Raw genomic sequence first — 20,000 nt, forward strand, 5'->3', positions numbered from 1 at the left:
GTGTGTGTGTGAGATTGGGTGAGTGAGAGAGGTGTGTGTGTGAGAGATTGGGTGAGTGAGAGAGGTGTGTGTGTGTGTGTGTGTGTGTGTGTGTGAGATTGGGTGAGTGAGAGAGGTGTGTGTGTGTGAGATTGGGTGAGTGAGAGAGGTGTGTGTGTGTGAGATTGGGTGAGTGAGAGAGAGGTGTGTGTGTGTGTGTGTGTGTGTGAGATTGGGTGAGTGAGAGAGAGGTCTGTGTGTGTGTGTGTGTGTGTGTGTGTGAGATTGGGTGAGTGAGAGAGGTGTGTGTGTGTGTGTGTGTGTGTGTGAGATTGGGTGAGTGAGAGAGAGGTCTGTGTGTGTGTGTGTGTGTGTGTGTGTGTGTGTGTGTGTGTGTGTGTGTGAGATTGGGTGAGTGAGAGAGAGGTGTGTGTGTGTGTGTGTGTGAGATTGGGTGAGTGAGAGAGGTGTGTGTGTGTGTGTGTGTGAGATTGGGTGAGTGAGAGAGGTGTGTGTGTGTGTGTGTGTGAGATTGGGTGAGTGAGAGAGGTGTGTGTGTGTGTGTGTGTGTGTGTGAGATTGGGTGAGTGAGAGAGGTGTGTGTGTGTGTGTGTGTGTGTGTGAGATTGGGTGAGTGAGAGAGGTGTGTGTGTGAGAGATTGGGTGAGTGAGAGAGGTGTGTGTGTGTGTGTGTGTGTGTGTGTGTGAGATTGGGTGAGTGAGAGAGGTGTGTGTGTGTGAGATTGGGTGAGTGAGAGAGGTGTGTGTGTGTGAGATTGGGTGAGTGAGAGAGAGGTGTGTGTGTGTGTGTGTGTGAGATTGGGTGAGTGAGAGAGAGGTCTGTGTGTGTGTGTGTGTGTGTGTGTGTGTGTGTGTGAGATTGGGAGTGAGAGAGAGGTGTGTGTGTGTGTGTGTGTGAGATTGGGTGAGTGAGAGAGGTGTGTGTGTGTGTGTGTGTGTGAGATTGGGTGAGTGAGAGAGGTGTGTGTGTGTGTGTGTGTGAGATTGGGTGAGTGAGAGAGGTGTGTGTGTGTGTGTGTGTGAGATTGGGTGAGTGAGAGAGGTGTGTGTGTGTGTGTGTGAGATTGGGTGAGTGAGAGAGGTGTGTGTGTGTGTGTGTGTGTGAGATTGGGTGAGTGAGAGAGGTGTGTGTGTGTGTGTGTGTGTGTGTGTGAGATTGGGTGAGTGAGAGAGGTGTGTGTGTGTGTGTGTGTGTGTGTGTGAGATTGGTGGTGAGTGAGAGAGGTGTGTGTGTGTGTGTGTGTGTGAGATTGGGTGAGTGAGAGAGGTGTGTGTGTGTGTGTGTGTGTGAGATTGGGTGAGTGAGAGAGGTGTGTGTGTGTGTGTGTGTGTGAGATTGGGTGAGTGAGAGAGGTGTGTGTGTGTGTGTGTGTGTGAGATTGGGTGAGTGAGAGAGGTGTGTGTGTGTGTGTGTGTGTGTGTGTGAGATTGGGTGAGTGAGAGAGGTGTGTGTGTGTGTGTGTGTGTGTGTGTGTGAGATTGGGTGAGTGAGAGAGGTGTGTGTGTGTGTGTGTGTGTGTGTGTGAGATTGGGTGAGTGAGAGAGGTGTGTGTGTGTGTGTGTGTGTGTGTGTGTGAGATTGGGTGAGTGAGAGAGGTGTGTGTGTGTGTGTGTGTGTGTGTGTGTGTGTGTGAGATTGGGTGAGTGAGAGAGGTGTGTGTGTGTGTGTGTGTGTGTGTGTGTGTGAGATTGGGTGAGTGAGAGAGGTGTGTGTGTGTGTGTGTGTGTGTGTGTGTGTGTGTGTGTGAGATTGGGTGAGTGAGAGAGGTGTGTGTGTGTGTGTGTGTGTGAGATTGGGTGAGTGAGAGAGGTGTGTGTGTGTGTGTGTGTGTGAGATTGGGTGAGTGAGAGAGAGGTGTGTGTGTGTGTGTGTGTGTGAGATTGGGTGAGTGAGAGAGAGGTGTGTGTGTGTGTGTGTGTGAGATTGGGTGAGTGAGAGAGAGGTGTGTGTGTGTGTGTGTGTGAGATTGGGTGAGTGAGAGAGAGGTGTGTGTGTGAGTGTGTGAGATTGGGTGAGTGAGAGAGAGGTGTGTGTGTGAGTGTGTGAGATTGGGTGAGTGAGAGAGAGGTGTGTGTGTGAGATTGGGTGAGTGTGTGTGTGTGTGTGAGATTGGGTGAGTGAGAGAGAGGTGTGTGTGTGAGATTGGGTGAGTGTGTGTGTGTGTGTGAGATTGGGTGAGTGAGAGAGAGGTGTGTGTGTGTGTGTGTGTGTGAGATTGGGTGAGTGGTGTGTGTGTGTGTGAGATTGGGTGAGTGAGAGAGAGGTGTGTGTGTGTGTGTGTGTGTGTGTGTGAGATTGGGTGAGTGAGAGAGGTGTGTGTGTGTGTGTGTGTGTGTGTGAGATTGGGTGAGTGAGAGAGGGTCTGTGTGTGTGTGTGTGTGTGTGTGTGTGTGTGTGTGTGTGTGAGATTGGGTGAGTGAGAGAGGTGTGTGTGTGTGTGTGTGTGTGTGTGTGAGATTGGGTGAGTGAGAGAGAGGTGTGTGTGTGTGTGAGATTGGGTGAGTGAGAGAGAGGTGTGTGTGTGTGTGTGTGTGAGATTGGGTGAGTGAGAGAGAGGTGTGTGTGTGAGTGTGTGAGATTGGGTGAGTGAGAGAGAGGTGTGTGTGTGAGATTGGGTGAGTGTGTGTGTGTGTGTGAGATTGGGTGAGTGAGAGAGAGGTGTGTGTGTGTGAGATTGGGTGAGTGGTGTGTGTGTGTGTGAGATTGGGTGAGTGAGAGAGAGGTGTGTGTGTGTGTGTGTGTGTGTGAGATTGGGTGAGTGAGAGAGGTGTGTGTGTGTGTGTGTGTGTGTGAGATTGGGTGAGTGAGAGAGGTGTGTGTGTGTGTGTGTGTGTGTGTGTGAGATTGGGTGAGTGAGAGAGAGGTCTGTGTGTGTGTGTGTGTGTGTGTGTGTGTGTGTGTGTGAGATTGGGTGAGTGAGAGAGAGGTGTGTGTGTGTGTGTGTGTGTGTGTGTGTGTGTGTGTGTGTGTGAGATTGGGTGAGTGAGAGAGGTGTGTGTGTGTGTGTGAGATTGGGTGAGTGAGAGAGGTGTGTGTGTGTGTGTGTGTGAGATTGGGTGAGTGAGAGAGAGGTGTGTGTGTGTGTGTGTGTGAGATTGGGTGAGTGAGAGAGAGGTGTGTGTGTGAGTGTGTGAGATTGGGTGAGTGAGAGAGAGGTGTGTGTGTGAGATTGGGTGAGTGTGTGTGTGTGTGTGTGAGATTGGGTGAGTGAGAGAGAGGTGTGTGTGTGTGTGTGTGTGAGATTGGGTGAGTGGTGTGTGTGTGTGAGATTGGGTGAGTGAGAGAGAGGTGTGTGTGTGTGTGTGCGTGTGAGATTGGGTGAGTGAGAGAGGTGTGTGTGTGTGTGTGTGTGTGAGATTGGGTGAGTGAGAGAGAGGTCTGTGTGTGTGTGTGTGTGTGTGTGTGTGTGTGTGTGTGTGTGTGTGAGATTGGGTGAGTGAGAGAGAGGTGTGTGTGTGTGTGAGATTGGGTGAGTGAGAGAGGTGTGTGTGTGTGTGTGTGTGTGTGTGTGTGTGTGTGTGTGTGTGTGTGTGTGTGTGAGATTGGGTGAGTGAGAGAGGTGTGTGTGTGTGTGTGTGTGTGTGTGTGTGAGAGATTGGGTGAGTGAGAGAGGTGTGTGTGTGTGTGTGTGTGTGTGTGTGTGTGTGTGTGTGTGTGAGATTGGGTGAGTGAGAGAGAGGTGTGTGTGTGAGATTGGGTGAGTGTGTGTGTGTGTGAGATTGGGTGAGTGAGAGAGAGGTGTGTGTGTGAGATTGGGTGAGTGTGTGTGTGTGTGAGATTGGGTGAGTGAGAGAGGTGTGTGTGTGTGTGTGTGTGAGATTGGGTGAGTGAGAGAGAGGTCTGTGTGTGTGTGTGTGTGTGTGTGTGTGTGTGAGATTGGGTGAGTGAGAGAGAGGTGTGTGTGTGTGTGTGAGATTGGGTGAGTGAGAGAGGTGTGTGTGTGTGTGTGTGTGTGTGTGTGTGTGTGTGTGTGTGTGTGTGAGATTGGGTGAGTGAGAGAGGTGTGTGTGTGTGTGTGTGTGTGTGAGAGATTGGGTGAGTGAGAGAGGTGTGTGTGTGTGTGTGTGTGTGTGTGTGTGTGTGTGTGTGTGTGTGTGTGTGAGATTGGGTGAGTGAGAGAGGTGTGTGTGTGTGTGTGTGTGTGTGTGTGAGATTGGGTGAGTGAGAGAGATGTGTGTGTGTGTGTGTGTGTGTGTGTGTGTGTGTGTGTGTGTGTGTGTGTGTGTGTGTGTGTGTGTGTGTGAGATTGGGTGAGTGAGAGAGGTGTGTGTGTGAGATTGGGTGAGTGAGAGAGGTGTGTGTGTGTGTGTGTGTGAGATTGGGTGAGTGAGAGAGGTGTGTGTGTGTGTGTGTGTGTGTGTGTGTGTGAGATTGGGTGAGAGAGTGAGAGAGTTGTTTGTGTGTGTGTGTGAGATTGGGTGAGTGAGAGAGGTGTGTGTGTGTGTGTGTGTGAGATTGGGTGAGTGAGAGAGGTGTGTGTGTGTGTGTGTGTGAGATTGGGTGAGTGAGAGAGGTGTGTGTGTGTGAGATTGGGTGAGAGAGTGAGAGAGTTGTTTTTGTGTGTGTGATTGAGTGAGAGAGGTGTGTGTGTGTGTGTGTGTGTGTGAGATTGGGTGAGTGAGAGAGGTGTGTGTGTGTGAGATTGGGTGAGAGAGTGAGAGAGTTGTTTTTGTGTGTGTGATTGAGTGAGAGAGATGTTTTTGTGTGTGTGATTGAGTGAGAGAGTTGTGTGTGTGTGTGTGTGTGTGTGTGTGTGTGTGTGTGTGTGTGTGTGTGTGTGTGTGTGAGATTGAGTGAGAGAGTTGTTTTTGTGTGTGTGATTGAGTGAGAGAGTTGTGTGTGTGTGTGTGTGTGTGTATTATCATGAATGTAATGAACAGGTGATTAATTAGCTGTAGTGGGCGGGGCTTATTAAAGTTATGAATCTAATTAGTTGAAATGAAATACCTGCAGCAGGTTATAGAGCTGCTCCTCCTCCTCCTCCTCCTCCTTCTCCGCCCGCAGCAGTGACGTGTCTGTTTCCATGGTAACTAAAACCGCGAAAAACACAAACTAACTAAATTAAATACAACTAAATAAATACAATATACACAGAATAATTCTATATACCCTAAATAAAAACACAAATATTTTATACACAAAACTCTCACACACACACACACACACACACACACACACACACACTAACCTCCTCACTGCAGTACAGCCTCCTGTCTCCTCTCAGTTAGCAGCTTCGCTACTCCGTTACTATAAAATAACACTAAATGCTATAACAGTAAAATTAATGTAAACACAGGAAAATCACTAACCGGTTCATACACACACTCAGCAACACGTACACGCAACTTCCGCTTCATCTTATCTCACATCCGGCTTTCAAAATAAAAGTTTCCGTTATTTTGGATTTAATGTAAATTGCACTCTATATAATGAATCCCGTGTCCCGGCTTGTATCCGCTTTGAACACACGTTGTATTCTATATATTATGGCTATTTATTCATCCATTCACCATCCTTCCCTCCATTCATGCACCAATTCAGCATCCAGCCACATGGTCGAGATGAGCATCAGCAGCAGCAGAACCAGTCTCTGGGGTTCCTTGAAATCACGTGAGTTCAGGGGTAATGAGAAAAACATGTCCTGAGGGACAGCGTCTTTCAGTTCAATTCATGTTTATTTGTTTTGCACTTTTAGCAATGAACATTGTCTTAAAGCAGCTTTAGATGGATAATGTGTAAAAGATAAGGATGTAAGTATGTCCCTGATGAACAAACCGGTGGCCTTCTTCTCTCAGTACTCACCAGACTGATCTCCTCCATCCTGATCCAGGCTGGGCGCAGGCAGGGGTCAGGGTGAGGTCAGGCTGGGGCAGGCAGGGGCAGGTGGGCACAGGCTGTGATGATGGGGCAGTAGACTTGTAGATCTGTAGCTCTTTAGATGAGATTTTTCAAGTCCAGGAGGAGGGTTTGTTTGTGTCTGCAGGTTTGGGCCAGAGCAGAGCAGAGCAGCCATGTTGGCTCGGTTCCAGTGCTTCTGGCTTGGCCTGTAATGCAGCTTGCTCTTGGACTACAGCTGAATCCTGGTGAAGATCTGTTCATTAGGGTGGGGCTGGCTTTGGGACAGTCATTCTGTTCTGCCCATGAGGAGATGAATAATGTCTTTGACAGGAAACTCATGCGTGTTACAGGAATCATACAAACTCTCAACATAACAATCCTGAAAAAACTGATCTCAGAAACACATACATTTTCACCAGGAATGTTTTATTATTCATGCAAATCATCTTCATCAGCATAATCATCCATGTCTATAAATAAACAGTTACACAACAAACACAACAGTATACACACACACAGTGTATTGTGTTAATGACTGACACTGAAATCACCAACATACTACAACAATACATCAGTAACACAGTGGAACAGTTTGTAATTAAATATGAATGTATGAGATATGTACAGTTTTAGAGTCGGTCACTAAACACAATCATATTATCATATTCATTCATTCATTCTCTCCCCCTCCCTCCCCCTCCCTCTGGCACTTCCTGGTTTTGTGATTGTGCTCATGGTTAAAGATTTACTGATCTGAGCCTCTGTCAGAACCGCATATTTTGGATTGTTTGCTTTTCTTTTTTAAATAAAACAGAACTCTTCCTGCGATTTTCTGATCTCCACCCGCCTCTGAAACCGGGACTCTATTTCAAATTGAGTCTTTTAAACAAAAACTTTATAAAATGTGCAATATTACACGTGCATGTATTTACAAACACCCACAAACTACACAGTTACCACCAAACAACACACTGGTGTATACAGTCAGGTTCATAAGTTTTTGGACAGTTATCATTTGGGTAATGTTGCCTCTCTACACCATCAGAGTGATTTTGAAATGAAATAATCAAGATGGGATTCTCACTATTCAGAGAGGTGTGGAGAGTGAAGGAGACCATAATTATCTTTAAAAAAAAAAAACGACCTATCAAAGCAAAACAGTGGAGGAAAAAAGAAACCCCACATGAGACTGCAGGAAAACATTTAAAAACACTGGCTCAGTTCTAGAATAAAAATTTTTTTTTGAAGAGATGAAACGAAGATGAACTTGTAACAGAATTACACTTAGAGGGAAATGTGTAGAAGGGAGAGTGTGAAGGGATCATGATCTAAGGTGTCCCACATCATCTGTAAATCAGGGATGTAGTTCTATGGTGTGGGCATGTAAAGCTGCTGAAGGAACTAGCTCACTGGTGTTTATGGAGGACGTAAGTGCTGAGTGAAGCAGCAGGATGATTTGTGTATAGAGCTTTTCATTCTGCTCAGATTCATTTATACTGGACAGCAGAGCTTCACAGTACAGATCGATAACAATCCAAAACGCACTGCAAAATCAACAAAAAAAATCAAGTTTTTTAAAGACACATACCAGTTAGTCACCTGACCTCAACCCAACTGAGCTGCTTTTTAAAACAAAACTAATGGCAAAAAAAAACAACACACAGGCAGCAGCTGAAGGTCCTGCAGTAAAGACCTGATAGATCATCTCACGAGAGGAGACAGCATATAGTGGTGTCTATGGGCTCAAATGTCAGGCCATCATTGACCTGATTTTCAGTCAAATTTTAAAAAGAACTGTAATATTTACAATTATGTTAAATTGTCTGATTACTTCTGAGCCTGTAAAAATGTTCTGTAATTTCTATACAGTTAGGAAATATTTTTATCCTTGAATTAAAGCAGAAAATCTAAACTCGAGGTGTGTTGCTGTTCAAATACTTATGAGGATAACCTGAGGATAAATAAACATTAGTAGCTTTACGAGTTATATTTTCACTTACTACACACAGAAAGTGTTGATGAAGGGTATTGATGTTTGTAATGGTGAGTGCAGGGTGATGCGATGTGATCAGTTTAATGGAATCCTGATGATTAATGATCGCATGCACATGTTTGACACGTCTCACAGCACCAACAGCCTTTATCATACGTGTTGCTTGGGCCAAACACATCACTGTCTGTAGCTATAATATCTCTAAAATATGTGAAGCATCCTTCCTCTGGACTTCACCATGTGTTCATCTGATTTCAGCTGTCTGATGGTTGAGGTTAATTTACACATCTGAGGAACGTCTATGTTGCATCAGTGTGTGAAGCTCGCACTTTTCCTCTGTGCAGCCTTTAATACAGACACCTGATGATGAACGTATCAGTAGAATCCACACCAGCTTCAGTCCAAACTCCGGCTTCTATTAACTTCCACGTCACTGAGCAGCGAGATCGCCTGTAAACTCCCACACGCTACACTTATTTTTGTTGAATGAGCCAAAAAAAAAAAAAAAAAAAGAAAGATGAACAGGGGCATAATTTATATTTACTTTCTGTGCTGAATCTTATCTTCACATCAAAAACATAAACTCACCGCCATTCTCCACAGGAGCTTCTGAAGGATTCTGATTCTAACAGAGATATACAAAAAATCAGAAAACAGAACACAAACACTGACACATGACTGTGTACCGACACGTGACTGCACATTTGTAATGTTACTGTTCAATCTGATGTTTCAAACTAATATAAACACATACTAATGTTAGATTCATAATTTGTGTATCAGTCACACACGGGTGTGTCTTCACCAGGTACACTCGCTCTTCACACAAACATGTACATGGGTAGTACACACACCTCATTAAACTGTTTTAATATTAATAATATTGTAGGGGCGTGGTCACAATCGATTATTAATAAGTCACATGATGGTCACATGTCTGTCTGGTGTACTTCTAATAAACACTCAGTAACCTTCCTAAAACTCCCCAACATGTCCATGCTCCGAAACGTTCATTTTGCACTTTGTCTGTAAAGTTTATTCTTTTAAAGCAGGAGACGAGAGAAAAGAGCGAGTGCTTGCTCTTCATCCTGAACATCCTGAACTTTTCCCACAATGTTCATCAACACTTCAGATCAGACAACCAAAATATATGATTATTTTATATGTATAGACGCAAACATTTCCAAAAAATATGAAATAACACATTCTGAGTAAAATTCTAGAGATTCTTTGGGAGTAATTACATCACACAGCTCCAGGAAACTAATCCTATCTATAACACTTTCTCCAGTAACGTATGGACCTTATAAATAAAAGGCAGAAGAAAGTGGTGATACCTGCAGCCATGTGTCTGTAATCATTAACTTCTAATGGACTACTTTCTGAAAGTGACAGGAAAAGATGTGGCGTTTTAATAAAGCGCACTTTAACACAGAAATACATTGTGAGGTGTGAAAATGAACTTCTGAAGCTCTAAATCAGTCTTGGAGTTTCTAGAACACAATAAAAAGATTTGATGAGAGATGCAGCAGAGATCAGGATGATAATCTACAGACTCGCGGCTGCAGTAACATCACCTTTCAACCTGCTGAGGATTTACACTTTGTTCTTTTTCTTTAATTTCCTGACACTGCCATCATCATCATCATCACCATGTTCTTGCTCTGATATCATTCCTACAAAACATTCTCCTCATTCTTCATGCTGGTTCTTTGAACTCAGAGTATTTCCTCTAGTCTAGTTCCTGCTGTTTAATCTGCAGTCTTATCGGTACAAATTCCAGATCTCATATGTTCTGTCTATAATAAACTGTACTCATTGTTCTGTCTTGTTACAGTTTATAACTTCAGGAAACATAAACCAGTAACTTCCTGTTAAAAATCTGAGGGAAAACATGATTTTAGATGCCAAAAAATTGCAGAAAAAAAAGACCTTCACATCTCAGTACTATCTCAGAAGAATTTTAGGTGTATTCCAGGTGTATTCCAAGTGCAGAGGAGGGAAGTAACAAAGTACAAATACTTAATTATTGTAATTAATTCGATTTTTCTGCTCTCAGTATTTTACATCACTATTTATCTTGACTTTTTACTTTCACTACATTTTTACACAAATATCTGTACTTTCTACTTCTTACATTTTCAAAACAGACTCGTTACTTTAGTTCTAATCTATTAATTTGGTGAAATGATCAATATTCTTCAGCAGCTTTTTCAATCCACTGGTGGGTAAAGGCGATAAGTGGCAGAGGGAAAACTCGATTTTTTGCTACTCTCTCTATCACTCCTGTACACTACATATCCCTAAACTTTTAATTTTTTACTTTTTCTTCTTTGCTTATCTTAATTTTCGTCACAATCTTCGCTTTCTAGCTTTGCTTCGCCATCTAGCAGGGGCGTCTCGAGCTCGTACCTCAATTTTTTGCTCGCGTAACAAAGCAAAAATTTACCATGTGACGACTCGTACCTCGGAAAACTCGTACATTAATGCACTCGTAGGTCAAGTTACCACTGTACACATACATATATATATATATATATATATATATATATTTTTGTTGTTGTTTGTTTTGTTTGTTTTTAAGTACAAAACTAATTTCAAATGTTGTTACCTATTAAATGTATAGGTAAAAAAGAGGTGAAATTAAAACCTCCAGCACAACATACTTTTATTTAGAACGTCCTTTCTTTACTCAGATATCAAATAAATAAGTAAACTCCGCTGAAAAATATTTTTAATCAATAAATATTTGTCAAGAAACAAGTATCAAATCAAACACCGAAAGCCGCCATCATTCACACAATTAACCCTCTGGGGTCCACAAACGCCCCGGTGCGTTTTTTGTTTTTTCCTCATAATGTTGATACGATCTAAAATTACTGACTTTTTTGATCGTACAGAAAAATATGTAAATACAGACTATTTTTATTTGTACACACTCATTATAAAAGGCTGTGCAAATAAAGAAAAATAAAATAAAGAAAACAGACAGGAGTGCTCTCTGCCATCTCTGTCTCTGTGTCTCTTCAAAAACATAAATAAAACAACCTGGATCTCAGTGATTATTTGCCTCACAGACATAATAAATATATGTATAGAAAGCTCAAAAAGTATTTTAAATAAACCAATTCACATCAAACAACAAATATTCTCTGATTCCGTAATGGGTATGAACGTTTTAAGAGGGACAGTTTCTCCGGGATTTATGAATATTAATGAGGTGCATTAACTGTCCGTGTGGAAACATAGCAAAGGTTCTGTTTGGTGTCCTGATGATTTACATAATTTAAACCACCATAATTACTTCAAAACATTGACAGGAATATTTTGTCTTTATGCTCTATGTTTAGTTTGATTTCACTAATAATAATTATGCATTTGCATAAAGCATCAAGTCCAGTTACCAGTGCGACACTAAAACAGGTAGTAATAAAGGCTACTTTTTACTAAAGTACATGTCAGAGCCCAAACTACTTCACTTTAACTTGAGTAAAAAAGTGCAGTCAGAACTTCAACTTCAACCTGAGTATTTTAAAACATAAATATCTGTACTTCTACTTAAGTGAAGGATGTGTGTACTTTTGCCACATCTGCATAAGGTCTCAGGTCTCAGGTGTATCTGAGGTGCATCACATTGTCTCTGAAAAACAAACTCTTACTGAATAGTAGTTTAAACCACCTGACGGTTGTTCTGATTGTTGCATCTGTAACGGTGTAGATACAATCCAAAACTGAAGAAAAAGAAGATGGTGATGATGATGATGATAACCAACTCTGACAACACCAGGCTGGGGGAGACCTCCCGAGCTACACAACACAGAGCACACAATATTACTTATATAATAAAGAGGAGAGGCTGAGCAGATACCTGAACAGACACAAACTCACACAGCAAACATGAATAAAGAGTCACACTTACACATCAAGGCATCAGAATTATTCTTCACACTGAGATCATGTCCTGAAATATCAAATGAGTAATTTTACTCAGTAACATTTACAATACACTTACAATATAAAACATTACATTTACAATAACAATATACACACACACACACACACACACACACACACACATATATTTATATATATATATATATATATATATATATATATATATATATATATATATATATATATATATATATATATATATATATATATATATATACACAATTCCAAAAAAAGTTGGGACACTGTGCAAGATGGAAATAAAAATATAATGTAATGATTTACAAATGTCATAAATTAATATTTTATTTACAAAATAAAACAAAAAACATTATTTACAAGAATAAAATTGTAAGGAAAAAATGTCATTTAGAATTTGATGGCTGCAAGAGATCTGAAAATAAGTTGTTACAGGACCATGTTTCCAACTGTGTAACATCACATTTGTCTGTGTACATCTGAGACCTGAGGAGAGCAGTTACTGAAGTTTTGCGAGAGGAATGTGTCTGATACAGGATTATTTGCATGTTATATATTTAACCTGCATTTGTGGATGACATGTACAGTAAGACCTTGTTTACAGAGAATGATTTCTGGAGGTGTTAATGAGCCTATGCAATGATTTCCATTACAGAATCATGACTGTTTTAAATGCACTGGCCCCTGAGGGCCTGAAGATCATGGCTATCCAATATTGATTTTCATCCTTGTCCCTTGTGTACAGAGATTTCTTCAGAGCTTTTTTTTAAATACCACAGTAATCTGATTCCTCACGTCTCTCAGTAGAACGTCAGATTACTGAACCAGAAAAATGACCTACAGATCAGAGAGGTCCGTGGACATGCTGTGTACACTCTACTTAATGTGTGTAGCCCACACTCAGTCCATACTTTGGCCTGGCCCACGGGTGCCCCACCTAGACCCCTTATTGCATGGGCCAACAAATTCTCTGCATTTCATGCTGGTAACAGGGCCCACAGATGCTGCTTGCAGTGGCCCCACGTGAGCTTTAAAAGGTTTTTGCCATGCTATTGGCTTATGCTTATATGCTAAAGACACACTGCATGAGTGGGGAGAGTCTTCCTCCAAAGCTCAGTGTTATCACTGGGAAGAGATTATAGCTCTAGTGAGATCAAGCTTTGTTATGCAGAAACCCAGAGAAGGAAACACCAGAACATTACGTCAGAGTGAAAGTGAAGTAAAGAGCTCCGAGCTTTAATCAATATTCAGGAAGAATGTCAGGAAAGTAGCTGCATGTGCACATCAAGACACAACTATAAAAGCATGACGTGTGTGTGTGTGTGTGTGTGTGTGTGTGTGTGTGTGTGTGTGTGTGTTCACAGTGTATGTCATTAGGAAAGCCCCTAAAGAGGTTAACGTCACTAAAAGCGTTAGTTAGAAGATCGAGACAGCTGGTGGACAAACACAGAGACAGACATGATCAGGGAGACACTCGGTACTCACTGTGAGGAATCGGGCATTCTGATGGAGAAAACAACAGGAAGAAGAGAGGTTTTTTTTTTAGATTTGGTGTTAATTATTTATTCAGTAAACACAGTCAGTTTTACACACGGGGGATCCGAACCTGGAACTGTTTCATTCCAGTCACACACTTTCCTGTAGATGTTTTCCAACTGTATTGTGTTAATGAAACTTGTGTCATAAAATACAGGACAAGTGTGATTGTGACAAAACTGCACAATCTCTTTTTTTCTCCAACTCGGCTTATTTACCTGCAAACACACACACACACACACACACACACACACACACACACACACACACACACACACACACACACAAGCTCATTAGAAACTTTAGACAGAGAAATATACAAAATATACACCAGAGAATCGTCATCTGGAGCTCATGTTCACTGAGTGTGTGTGTGTGTGTGTGTGTGTGTGTGTGTGTGTGTGTGTGTGTGTGTGTGTGTGTGTGTGTGTGTGTGTGGGCGGGGGTTATGTGTGTTTGTGCATGTGGGGGGGGTGTATGTGTGTGTGGGGGGGTATGTATGTGTGTGGGGGGGGGTATGTGTGTTTGTGCATGTGGGTGTGTGTGTGGGGGAGTGTATGTGTGTGTGTGTGTGTGTGTGTGTGTGTGTGTGTGTGTGTGCATATGTGTGTGTGTGTGTGTGTGTGTGTGTGTGTGTGCATATGTGTGTGTGCATATGTGTGTGTGTGTATGTATGTGTATGTGTGTGTGTGTGTGTGTGTGTGTGTGTATGTAGTCAGTGGACTTACCAATAATTTCAGGATCTCTACATACATCCACACCACTTTCCCCCTCATGTCCGCACTTAAAGGATCTTCTCTGTAAAACTTTTGATTTAGGAGTAAACTGGAACAGATGGTGTTAATGAAGGAGAGGAATTCATGCTCCACCTAAACAGCAACAAAAAGGAGTGAAACAGCATGAACATCATCGACGATTTCATCTTCATTCTATATAAAGGCTAATAATTATTATATTTATCAAATCATTAACTGGTTGTTAGGCGGAGAAGACTGGTACAGATGTAGGTACTGGTACAGATGTAGGTACTGGTACAGATGTAGGTACTGGTACAGATGTAGGTACTGGTACAGATGTAGGTACTGTTTAAGATGTAGGTACTGGTACAGATGTAGGTACTGGTACAGATGTAGGTACTGGTACAGATGTAGGTACTGTTTAAGATGTAGGTACTGGTACAGATGTAGGTACTGGTACAGATGTAGGTACTGTTTAAGATGTAGGTAAGGGTACAGATGTAGGTACTGGTACAGATGTAGGTACTGGTACAGATGTAGGTACTGTTTAAGATGTAGGTACTGGTACAGATGTAGGTACTGGTACAGATGTAGGTACTGTTTAAGATGTAGGTGCTGGTACAGATGTAGGTACTGGTACAGATGTAGGTACTGGTACAGATGTAGGTACTGGTACAGATGTAGGTACTGTTTAAGATGTAGGTACTGGTACAGATGTAGGTACTGGTACAGATGTAGGTACTGTTTAAGATGTAGGTACTGGTACAGATGTAGGTACTGGTACAGATGTAGGTACTGGTACAGATGTAGGTACTGTTTAAGATGTAGGTACTGGTACAGATGTAGGTACTGGTACAGATGTAGGTACTGTTTAAGATGTAGGTAAGGGTACAGATGTAGGTACTGGTACAGATGTAGGTACTGGTACAGATGTAGGTACTGTTTAAGATGTAGGTACTGGTACAGATGTAGGTACTGGTACAGATGTAGGTACTGTTTAAGATGTAGGTACTGGTACAGATGTAGGTACTGGTACAGATGTAGGTACTGGTACAGATGTAGGTACTGTTTAAGATGTAGGTACTGGTACAGATGTAGGTACTGGTACAGATGTAGGTACTGGTACAGATGTAGGTACTGTTTAAGATGTAGGTACTGGTACAGATGTAGGTACTGGTACAGATGTAGGTACTGTTTAAGATGTAGGTAAGGGTACAGATGTAGGTACTGGTACAGATGTAGGTACTGGTACAGATGTAGGTACTGGTACAGATGTAGGTACTGTTTAAGATGTAGGTACTGGTACAGATGTAGGTACTGGTACAGATGTAGGTACTGTTTAAGATGTAGGTACTGTTTAAGATGTAGGTACTGGTACAGATGTAGGTACTGTTTAAGATGTAGGTACTGGTACAGATGTAGGTACTGGTACAGATGTAGGTACTGTTTAAGATGTAGGTACTGATACAGATGTAGGTACTGGTACAGATGTAGGTACTGTTTAAGATGTAGGTACTGTTTAAGATGTAGGTACTGTTTAAGATGTAGGTACTGGTACAGATGTAGGTACTGGTACAGATGTAGGTACTGGTACAGATGTAGGTACTGTTTAAGATGTAGGTACTGGTACAGATGTAGGTACTGTTTAAGATGTAGGTACTGGTACAGATGTAGGTACTGTTTAAGATGTAGGTACTGTTACAGATGTAGGTACTGTTTAAGATGTAGGTACTGTTTAAGATGTAGGTACTGTTTAAGATGTAGGCACTGTTTAAGATGTAGGTACTGGTACAGATGTAGGTACTGGTACAGATGTAGGTACTGTTTAAGATGTAGGTACTGTTTAAGATGTAGGTACTGTTTAAGATGTAGGTACTGGTACAGATGTAGGCACTGTTTAAGATGTAGGTACTGGTACAGATGTAGGTACTGTTTAAGATGTAGGTACTGGTACAGATGTAGGTACTGGTACAGATGTAGGTACTGTTTAAGATGTAGGTACTGTTTAAGATGTAGGTACTGGTACAGATGTAGGTACTGTTTAAGATGTAGGTACTGGTACAGATGTAGGTACTGGTACAGATGTAGGTACTGTTTAAGATGTAGGTACTGGTACAGATGTAGGTACTGTTTAAGATGTAGGTACTGGTACAGATGTAGGTACTGTTTAAGATGTAGGTACTGGTACAGATGTAGGTACTGGTACAGATGTAGGTACTGTTTAAGATGTAGGTACTGTTTAAGATGAAGGTACTGGTACAGATGTAGGTACTGTTTAAGATGTAGGTACTGATACAGATGTAGGTACTGTTTAAGATGTAGGTACTGTTTAAGATGTAGGTACTGTTTAAGATGTAGGTACTGTTTAAGATGTAGGTACTGGTACAGATGTAGGTACTGTTTAAGATGTAGGTACTGTTACAGATGTAGGTACTGGTACAGATGTAGGTACTGTTTAAGATGTAGGTACTGGTACAGATGTAGGTACTGGTACAGATGTAGGTACTGTTAAAGATGTAGGTACTGTTTAAGATGTAGGTACTGTTTAAGATGTAGGTACTGTTTAAGATGTAGGTACTGGTACAGATGTAGGTACTGTTTAAGATGTAGGTACTGGTACAGATGTAGGTACTGTTTAAGATGTAGGTACTGGTACAGATGTAGGTAAGGGTACAGATGTAGGTACTGTTTAAGATGTAGGTACTGTTTAAGATGTAGGTACTGGTACAGATGTAGGTACTGTTTAAGATGTAGGTACTGGTACAGATGTAGGTAAGGGTACAGATGTAGGTACTGTTTAAGATGTAGGTACTGTTTAAGATGTAGGTACTGGTACAGATGTAGGTAAGGGTACAGATGTAGGTACTGTTTAAGATGTAGGTACTGTTTAAGATGTAGGTACTGGTACAGATGTAGGTACTGTTTAAGATGTAGGTACTGGTACAGATGTAGGTAAGGGTACAGATGTAGGTACTGTTACAGATGTAGGTACTGTTTAAGATGTAGGTACTGTTTAAGATGTAGGTACTGTTTAAGATGTAGGTACTGGTACAGATGTAGGTACTGTTTAAGATGTAGGTACTGGTACAGATGTAGGTAAGGGTACAGATGTAGGTACTGTTTAAGATGTAGGTACTGGTACAGATGTAGGTACTGTTTAAGATGTAGGTACTGTTACAGATGTAGGTACTGTTTAAAATGTAGGTACTGGTACAGATGTAGGTAAGGGTACAGATGTAGGTACTGTTTAAGATGTAGGTACTGTTTAAGATGTAGGTACTGGTACAGATGTAGGCACTGTTTAAGATGTAGGTACTGGTACAGATGTAGGCACTGTTTAAGATGTAGGTACTGGTACAGATGTAGGTACTGTTAAAGATGTAGGTACTGGTACAGATGTAGGTACTGTTTAAGATGTAGGTACTGTTTAAGATGTAGGTACTGTTTAAGATGTAGGTACTGGTACAGATGTAGGTACTGGTACAGATGTAGGTACTGTTTAAGATGTAGGTACTGGTACAGATGTAGGTACTGTTTAAGATGTAGGTACTGTTACAGATGTAGGTACTGTTTAAGATGTAGGTACTGGTACAGATGTAGGTAAGGGTACAGATGTAGGTACTGTTTAAGATGTAGGTACTGTTTAAGATGTAGGTACTGGTACAGATGTAGGTACTGTTTAAGATGTAGGTACTGTTTAAGATGTAGGTACTGGTACAGATGTAGGCACTGTTTAAGATGTAGGTACTGGTACAGATGTAGGCACTGTTTAAGATGTAGGTACTGGTACAGATGTAGGTACTGTTAAAGATGTAGGTACTGGTACAGATGTAGGCACTGTTTAAGATGTAGGTACTGGTACAGATGTAGGCACTGTTTAAGATGTAGGTACTGGTACAGATGTAGGTACTGGTACAGATGTAGGTACTGTTTAAGATGTAGGTACTGTTTAAGATGTAGGTACTGGTACAGATGTAGGTACTGTTTAAGATGTAGGTGCTGGTACAGATGTAGGTAAGGGTACAGATGTAGGTACTGTTTAAGATGTAGGTACTGGTACAGATGTAGGTACTGTTTAAGATGTAGGTACTGTTTAAGATGTAGGTACTGGTACAGATGTAGGCACTGTTTAAGATGTAGGTACTGGTACAGATGTAGGCACTGTTTAAGATGTAGGTACTGGTACAGATGTAGGTACTGTTTAAGATGTAGGTACTGGTACAGATGTAGGTACTGTTAAAGATGTAGGTACTGGTACAGATGTAGGTACTGTTTAAGATGTAGGTACTGGTACAGATGTAGGCACTGTTTAAGATGTAGGTACTGGTACAGATGTAGGTACTGTTAAAGATGTAGGTACTGGTACAGATGTAGGTACTGTTTAAGATGTAGGTACTGTTTAAGATGTAGGTACTGGTACAGATGTAGGTACTGGTACACATTATATACCCAACCAGATACAAAATTGATTTTGGACCACTGTTACAGCACAATGAAAGCTGCTTCTCACTCCCTCCCCAGAGCTGCTTTGACTTCATGACCACTGCCTGGTTCTGCTTGGTTTATCTTCTCCGAACATACAGTACAGGAAAAAACGTACATCTGCTAAGCTTATAGTAAAGACGATAAAGAGATTAAGTAATGAAACAGTTTCACAAGCCTGTTTTGACTGCAGTGATTGGAGTGTTTTTGAAGCTGCGTGTGATCTGGATGAGCTCACAGATTTTGTAACATCATATATCAGTTTCTGTGAAGAGATATGCAGGTAGATATTCCTATCAGGGCTTATCTAACATACAACAACAATGATACATTTTTCACAGAAAACCTCCTGTAGCTTCAGCATGCCAAAGAGGATGCCTAGAGAAGTGACGAAGAATCTTGTATAATTGGGCCAGGAACACTTCCGGTCTTAATCCCACTATGACCATCTTTCTACACAAACACTCACCATCATAGGCAGCAGTGGAGTAATTCAGGTTCCTGCGCACAACCTTCTTTTAGGGCCTGAAGTGGGACAATCACATTGACTCCATTGGTAAAAAGGTCCAACATAGGCTCTACTTCCTTCACCAGCTGATGAAGTTCAACCTGCCACAGGAGCTGCTCTCACAGTTCTACTCAGCCAACCAATGATTACTAACATACAGTTCAGCATCAGTTCAACAGCAAGCAGAACATTTAAATAAATGATGAAGAAACTCCAGACTCGAATTCGCCACAACACATGTGACCTGATTTACACGATTGTATTGAAGTTGTATTAAATAAGGTTTTGGGCTCATAATAATTATAATAGAAATCAGTGTTTAAGTCATAAATATCATTCTATTAATAGATCAGTGTGCTGAGAGTCACATTCGAGTCTTTACACATAAACTGAGGTGAATAAGTAAAGAGTCTTCTGATAAAAATGATAATAGGAACATTATAGTTATAATAAATCAGTATTTTGGATACTAAAATACATTTAAAGGCAAAAACTATTGTACTTTTACTCAAGTAAAGGTTTAAATGGACACTTTTACTTTTACTGGATTTATATTCATTTTTATCTATCAGATTTAAGACAATGTTCATTGTTAAAAGTGCAATACAAATAAACATGAATTGAATTGAATATTATCCTACTGTATCTCTACTTTTACTCCACTACATGGTTTGTGTACTTCATCTACCACTATTGACAATAAAGCTCTTTCTGATTCTGATTCACGTACAGGCTAATTGAAGTTCAGTAAACCATCTAAAAACTATAAGTGCAAGCTCAAATACATGAGAACCAGAATATCATCAAATCTGAATAAAGACTGAGCTGGTCAGTTGCTAATGCAACTCAAATTAATATGGCTAAGAGTCAAAACATCACAACCAACATTGAGATAGGGCTAAGAACCAACTAACCAACCAACATTGAGATAGGGCTGAGAACCAACCAACCAACCAACATCGAGATAGGGCTGAG

The 20,000-nt window shown here is 41.3% G+C and overlaps 1 protein-coding gene across 3 annotated transcripts in view; it reads right to left on the reverse strand.

Moving 5' to 3' along the window:
• Positions 1-6,246: 6,246 nt before the first annotated feature.
• Positions 6,247-20,000, reverse strand: part of LOC310740248 (uncharacterized protein) — a 25,876-nt gene continuing 12,122 nt past the window's right edge. Inside the window, exons 5-11 of one of the 3 annotated variants that reach the window (XR_014537603.1) lie at positions 14,027-14,167; positions 13,356-13,516; positions 12,226-12,289; positions 11,752-11,793; positions 11,512-11,639; positions 8,421-8,457; positions 6,247-8,299 (exon numbers count right to left, since the gene is read on the reverse strand). Coding sequence is in view for 2 of the 3 variants with exons in the window: in XM_083566785.1 (XP_083422911.1) it covers positions 13,225-13,265; positions 13,369-13,516; positions 14,027-14,167 (330 nt within the window). In the remaining variant the exon portion in view is untranslated. The other 2 variants (XM_083566786.1, XM_083566785.1) reach the window with 2 other exon arrangements.

Source organism: Silurus aristotelis, assembly GCF_946808225.1.
Source record: "Silurus aristotelis genome assembly, chromosome: 17".
Classification (NCBI taxonomy): Eukaryota; Metazoa; Chordata; class Actinopteri; order Siluriformes; family Siluridae; genus Silurus; species Silurus aristotelis.